Source organism: Acanthisitta chloris, unplaced genomic scaffold (genome assembly GCF_000695815.1).
Source record: "Acanthisitta chloris isolate BGI_N310 unplaced genomic scaffold, ASM69581v1 scaffold801, whole genome shotgun sequence".
NCBI classification, from domain to species: Eukaryota; Metazoa; Chordata; class Aves; order Passeriformes; family Acanthisittidae; genus Acanthisitta; species Acanthisitta chloris.
Genome location: NW_008657401.1, coordinates 32,787 through 40,238, shown reverse-complemented (window position 1 = coordinate 40,238; position 7,452 = coordinate 32,787). Strand labels below are relative to the sequence as shown.

General features: G+C 39.6%; 1 protein-coding gene across 1 annotated transcript in view; it reads right to left on the bottom strand.

The window, feature by feature from the left end:
• BMPR1B (bone morphogenetic protein receptor, type IB) overlaps positions 1–6,788 on the bottom strand; it is a 30,343-nt gene extending 23,555 nt beyond the window's left edge. The window contains exon 1 of the mRNA XM_009084677.1: positions 6,640–6,788. Coding sequence (XP_009082925.1) covers positions 6,640–6,779 — 140 coding nt within the window. The 5' untranslated portion in view covers positions 6,780–6,788. The remainder of the gene's footprint in view (positions 1–6,639) is intronic.
• Positions 6,789–7,452: the final 664 nt, after the last annotated feature.

Below are 7,452 nucleotides of genomic sequence, written 5' to 3'. Positions count from 1 at the left end.
CACTCAGATTTCAGGGAGGCTATTTGGCTTCCTATCTCTGTCTGTCAGCTCTAGAGTCCAGTTGTCCTGAGGACAACCTGTCCATCTATTAAGAACAGAGGCAAAGAAGGTGTTAAGTACCTCAGCCTTTTCCTCATCTTTGGTCACTCTGTTCCCTCCCATGTCCAACAAGGAATGAAGGTTTTCCTCGCCCTTCCTTTTGCTATTGATGTATTTATAGAAACACTTCTTGCTATCCCTGACAGAAGTGGCCAGATTTAGATCAGATTCTGCCTTTGTCTCTCTAATTTTCTTCCTACACTACCTAACTATATTTCTGAACTCTACTCATATGAGTCCATATGAGTATTATTACTTTTGTTCAGTCCTCCTCTTTATATTCCTTATTTTGATATCCGAAAAAGCAACAGCATCTTTTCATTTCCATCCAAAGCAGCAGGGCAAGTTTCTGTCATGTTTATAAAATGATCAAAAGGTGTTAGTTTATATTATGTACAGAAACTGAGAATCCTCATTCTTCCATAAAGATTGGCTGAAATAATAAAATTTGAAAATTGGCTGACTCCCAATTTGCATCTAATTCACATATTTTGTCCTTCACTTAATGAAGATGATGAAGGCCAAATTTAGTAAAATGCTGTCCTGGGATACCATCCATAAAACAAAGAGTCATTGTAAATGTGTTTAATACAGGCTAACTTTTCAGAAAATATAGTTAGCAGCTGTGCATCAGGGCACGATACAAGTGAGAAGAGCATTACACAGTTGTTGAGCCAGATGCACCTTCAGATGTTTGCAAAACTACTCTGAAGGCAAGGAGAGAATTACAGGTATAACAAAGCAATGAAGGTGGCTCACAGCAGGCCACACCTTCTGGCCAGTCTCCAAGATGGTGATGCTGGCCCTACCATGCATGCTCTGCTGTTTATGGCACCTTTTGGCTCTCTTGGTGCTCAATGGTGACTCTATGTGCAGAGAGAAAGGACAATACCCAACACATCCTAGCAGAGCATCTTTTCATATTATTATTTATACATCGGTCAATCAATATTTTCTCTACACTACTGGCCCATACCATTCTACCATTCTCCCAGGACTGAGATATCATTGGATGTGTCTTGCATCATTTTACTAAATTCACAAATCAGATTAAAATGCTGGCATGTGTGGTCACAGTGCAGAAAACAAGCCATTGTGCCAATCTGTGAAGGAGAGCCCTAGAAATTGCCCAGGATTCATGCAGAGTATATGAGATTTCACAGGTCTATAGACCTGATAGTACAGCTTAGGGTATGGCAAGAGCACCAAGCAATAGTACCTCTGCATTTTCACCAGAGCTCTCTAGCACCTTTTGCTTACGTGCAAAATCCATCTCAGTATAGTACCTCTGCATTTTCACCAGAGCTGTCTAGCACCTTTTGCTTATGTGCAAAATCCATCTCAGCAGATGTGGGGATTATAAAGAAGCAAACAGCCAAAATACTCATCTTCCCCTACTAATTTTTCCAAAGAATTAAAGACAGAGCATATATTTTCTTTTACTTGATTACCCTGCAGTTTAACTTGTATGAGGTTCTTCTTTAATGCTAGGACAGACTTAACATGGATATTTGTTGTTTGAGAAATTATTTTTTTTAATAAGTAAACTCAATATGCAAAGGAAAGTCATAGGTATTCCAGCATTTTCTGCACATTAACACCAAAGTACTACCACACACTAAAAAACTGAGAGTAATGCAACAGAGGGGGGGACTTTGAATTTCACTTTAAACATGTGGCAGAAGGTCACCTGCTAAGCCACCAATGAGACATAAGGCCCTGGCACAGGTGGCAAAAAAAGACTGGAGCTGGCAGCAATTTGTCTCTGTTGACCTGTGGTGTTTTATTTTAATCATCAAAGGGGACTTAAATGTCTCTGGGACAGCCCTGTATAAAGGACCAAATTAAAAATAAGCACAAACATTAAAAAAAATGGAAAGGGTAACACATAAGATCTCACCATACCTCCCTAAAAATTAAAGTTGCTTAAAAAAAAAGTAGCCTCAACTCACTGCTTTGGTCACTGTTAAAGTCTTCTGCCTTCTACATACAAATTAAAAAGAAAATTAAATCCTATCATCTGGAGAACAGGAGAATGAAAATAACATCACTCAAGTGAATTATCACCTCTGGGAACATGGAAAAAGCAACTTAATTATTTTATTGCTTTAGATAACCAAAACTATCTCAAGACACAGTTGGGCAGAAACACAACCAAGACTAGTAGGCAACACATAAGAACTTACACTTTACCATCCCAGTCTTTAAAACTGTCAGCATTTATTTGTGCATGGCAATAAGAGTGTGACAAGACACCTAATCAGCCTCTGCATTTACTGCAATCCCATTACAGTCAAAGACAATTAAATCTAACACCACGTTTTAAAATATGCAATTAATTATGATTAAACACAATTGTATGTGCATTCATTTTGTACACACAAAACTTGAAATGAATTAAACTAGGTCCTGGTTGTGCTCAAAGCAGCTTTGACCCTTACTGAAAGCCTTTTATGCATTGCACAGATGTTCAGAAAGAAGAATTAAGTTTTAACATGTTACCATTTAACACACCCTTCACAAGCAGAAGATTGCAAACTTTCTCCAAAAACCTTAATTGCAAGAGCCCTGAGCTCAGTAATCATCTTCAATTGCCCAGAGTGGCCCCACCTGGGAACCCCTCTTTGCCCCCATACAGAACCCCTGCCCAGGGATCCCATTTAAGATGAGGTCTGAGCAGTCATAAAGGAGTGTATGGCTCAGATTACTACTAACCATGAGAAGGGACACCGAGGCAGCTGTCTTGGACAGTTGTGTTCAGATGGCCTTGGGAAAATGAGATTCTGAATTGTGAGGATATGGGCAGCCCTAGTATCAGCCTCAGCTCCTAGCTTGGTCCCCTTCTGCTACACCCTGACATTAACCCTCCCTTGATGACCTGACCCTGTCATGAGTCTTCCAAAACCTGTTGTGCTTATGGACTGCCCCATTTTTTAAAGCACACTCTAACTAGAGCTCCTGCTTTTCGATTGTGATGAAAAGCAATTTGCCTTTTAAGCTGTAGTGTTATTCTTAGCTCCCTAAAGTACTGGACTTAAACTGCAGAAGTACAAAGAAAGGCAAATTCTGTATGGGAGCACAGCAGACTATTAGAGGATTTGATACATATAGTTAAAGAATACTGACTTTGAAATTTCTAAAAATACAGTTATGGAGAGGATTTTAAATGGCCACCAGATGTCCTCATTTTTACGTCAACATTCAGACTCCTGGTACTGCAGGCAGGATCTATACTTTAATAGATGAATACCTGTGGTAGCAGATAAAAATCTTCACGTGAGGTGACAGACTGCTTTTTATGAGAAATTTTTTATGGCGACTGCCATAAGACTAGCTAGTCTATTTGCAGAGTTTTAATTCAAACACAGCTGGAAATGCTTTTCCATTGAACTTTCAGGGGTCTTTGCTCCTGGGTTCACCAAAGGCTTCAGTGGTAGGGACAGTGGCTGATGCACTCCAGAGCCCAAGCTCTAGCTATGGATGTACTCTGGGAAGTTCCTGCGTGTCAGGGCTTTGCCAGGCCCTTGGCTGTCCCAGCACACACTGGCTAGTCTCTGTCAGGCTGGCAGGTCCAAACTCTGCAGGTCCAAGCACAGCCCAAAGCTTAACAAAGTGACAGAGCTGATAGGAGGCTTGAATTTTTTATTTTTTTCATATAAAATGCAAAAGGCTTTTAGTGGCTACATCTGAGGTAAGTAGATCATTAATGCAAGAACTTTTAATCTGAAGCAGTTAATTTATTCTTCAGACAAACACTGCAGTCAATACTGCTTGAACTTCAAAATGGGGAAACTTCCTTTCTAGTGAGATTCAGTGATAATTCCCAAGTGCTTTAAAATTATGCCAACGGTCATTCAGGCTAGGATGAAATATGAAAGCCACTGCCTGACTAGTATGATGATTCCAAAACACAGGGGAAATGAATGATACCTGCTAACCTGGTTGGTTGTGCTCAGATCTTCTGAAACTTGGATTTAACCCAGCCAACTAACCAGACACATAACAACTACTCTTTCCAAATAGTAGACTTAGGACCTTCTTCTCTATGTAACATTCCATTTCACTTTTGATCCACAATTACAGCAATGTAGAAGGTGATTTACGAAAGGAATTACAACAGACTAGCAGTTACGCAGATGTAGGTGAAACAAGGGGTGTTGAGTCCTTCATATCTCACTGCAGCTCTCACATCAAGGCAGTGGAAACCATAGCTGTCATGAACAGGATTATTGCTGACAAACCATGAAAGCAGAACATTTACATTAATTTTTTTTTGTTTTATATTACTCCAAACTCTTCAGCAATTTTTCACTTATGCTGTTGCTCACTGGGCAAGTGGAAAGGTGGGTACTACTCAGGTGGCAGCAAGAACAGAAGAGAGGAGTTGATCTAATGCAAGTCTCCTGACTGTTCCTATATTCCCAGACAGAAAAGTGATTAATAGCTGATGGATAAATTCCAGCTTCAATTATTATTTCGATTTCTAAATTGGAAAAAATAATTTTGTCACTCAAGTAGAACATGCAGCTCTGAAACTTCCAAAGATTATGAAGACAAAAGGAGTTAAAATTTTGTGTCTTATTACCACTTAACTGCCTATCCTTAGGCATTGACACCTAAAAAAACGTTTGACATTTGACACCGTAAGGGATACTCTGAGGAGAGCTTCTTTAAAGGAGAATGCACAAATCCATTTTAATAGGACATTTAATCCTAGCTCTTGGTAACATGAAAAATACTTAATGTCAATGATGCCCACAAAGCAAATTGCAACAGCAGATTTACCCAGCTGGGGTATAAACCTTGTTCAATGGCTTCCTTAACATGGATCCCTTTGTGCTTCCTAATTCATGGATTTAAAAGTCATCCACAACTCCCCTGTTCCTGCGTGTGTGAGACATCACATATGAAAGCAGTGGCTCTTGCTGGGCAGGAACAGGAAACAGCTGATTCACACTGCAGGGGATCTGCAAATTGATATCAGGGTGAGTTTTTACAGCTTTTAAAACTGACTGCCAGGTCTAACTCCTGGCTTAAAGGAAGGAGATAGAAAGGGGAAATGGTATTTACAGCTGTCACCAAAACTTTGATACTCTTCAGAATGAAACTGCAGGCTGAGCAGAATTAAGTCAGGCTACAAAACAATGCTCAAAAAGCCAAAAAACAAGTCAGTATCTTCAGCAACCTTAGGCTTTCACCATTTATCCGTTTAATACGCTGCCTTGAAGAGCTGACACAATGTTATACTATCTCACCTCAAACACCACTGCATACTGAACCAGCATCTCCAGCTGGACTCATCTGTGTCCTGCTTTGATGTTTTTCTGATTCCATCAGGCTATAGCTGTAAGTGTGCATCTCCACTGTCTTACCTGCTCTAAATAAGCACAAGAGTTTCAATTTCTCATATAGAACATGAAAAGCTCAGCCCTACTTTACTGCAGTTAAAGCAAACTGTACCTGCACCTCAAGCCAAGACAGAAGGTTTGGACCACTATCTTCATTTCAACAGCACTTGTACATGTCCAGCAAGACCTGCTTTTGGGTAGGGGAACAGCAGCTTGGTCCCACCACAGGTACCTTCAGTCACCTCTGCTTGCTCCAGCCAGTATCAGTGCAACACAGACCAAGGCCAAACCTTCAATGAGCCTGTGCACATCTGGACATGCCTCTCCCCCAGGGAGGCAAAAGGACCCAAGGAAGCAGAATCCAAGCCAAATGAGAAATTTGTAGCATTCTAAATACAAAACCAAATAGTGGACTATAGCTAATATAACAAAATACTCAACACTTCACCTCAAGAAAAAGATCGCTTTCCTTTTAGCATGGAAACAAGAAGAAACCCAAAGCCTTGAGTACCTACAGAAGACAGCTCAGCTACTGCGCAAAAGGACCCAAGGAAGCAGAATCCAAGCCAAATGAGAAATTTGTAGCATTCTAAATACAAAACCAAATAGTGGACTATAGCTAATATAACAAAATACTCAACACTTCACCTCAAGAAAAAGATCGCTTTCCTTTTAGCATGGAAACAAGAAGAAACCCAAAGCCTTGAGTACCTACAGAAGACAGCTCAGCTACTGCCACACACAAACAAGAAGAAACCCAAAGCCTTGAGTGCCTACAGAAGATAGCTCAGCTATTGTAAAGACACACACAAAAAGCAGAGTTCTTATAAACAGTGTTCCATTGAGAGTGATTATAAATTTATAAGCATTTACTGACATTTCAATGTATCTTCGTTAAGTTTTCTCCCATTAACTGTATGCACCTTTAAAAGCAAAATTCTACCTTCAGAACATTTCATATGCAATGAATTAATACAAGTATTATAAAAAATGATAAATATGTAAATACCCAAACATAAAAATATAAATATGAAGCTGATATCTAAGTAAAAATTACCTCTGATTTTTAGACACAATGTATACAACTCACATATTACTGCTTAAACAAAACCTGCAACACACAACTTGGGATTGCAGTGCTACCATAAAAAGGTTTTCCCATGTTTCATCACCAAATACATATGCCACAAACCTGCAGGTGCTGTTGACTGAGTCCTCAGGGCAGTGGTGATGGCACTGACAGGACAGCCTCTTCTGTGGAGGGGCAGGTGCTGTACTCTCACCATCTTTTCTGGTCTCCATGCTCAGCTTCCCAGAACTTCGCAAGGGCATGTTGTCTAGAAAATTGTCTATAAATATAAGGAGGGAAGAAAAAGAAACAGTTCGAGGCTGCATTGCAAGACTTGAAATGAAGGTTTTAAAGTGTTTCTATCCATTAAAATTTGAGAAAGCCATTTGAGATGAGTGTTCTCTACAGAGTTGTTTGCTTTAGGTGCCCCTGAAAGGGTCACCATGTTTGAGGCTATTGGGCCTCAGTGGCATTAGATCAAGTTCTGCTGCTGACAAGAGATATACTGTGCTTTTATTATCATATATTGCAGAATACAGCTTTTCTTCTATTGCATTACACAGGTCAAATCTTTGGATACACATTTGAGCTTTCTTTGTCTCTATACTTGGCACAGGTCTGCATCCACTGAACCCCATAAAAATCAGTGGGATTTATGGCACTTCCAGCAGAACAGAACACGGGGATACAATTTAACAAAGATTTAACAGAAAGTGATGTTCTTTTAAGTGCAACAGCACTTTGTGTCACTGAATTGCATAAGCACTACTTGGAAAACAAGGAAAAATAGTTCAGTTCCATGAAAAAAATCTATAAACAAAGTAAATGACAAAACTGTGTTTTAGAATAAACAACACTGAATATATGAAAGCAATTATTTCTAAAAATATCAGAGTACTAAACCTCCATGGAGCTGGTGGAATACAGTGGGACACG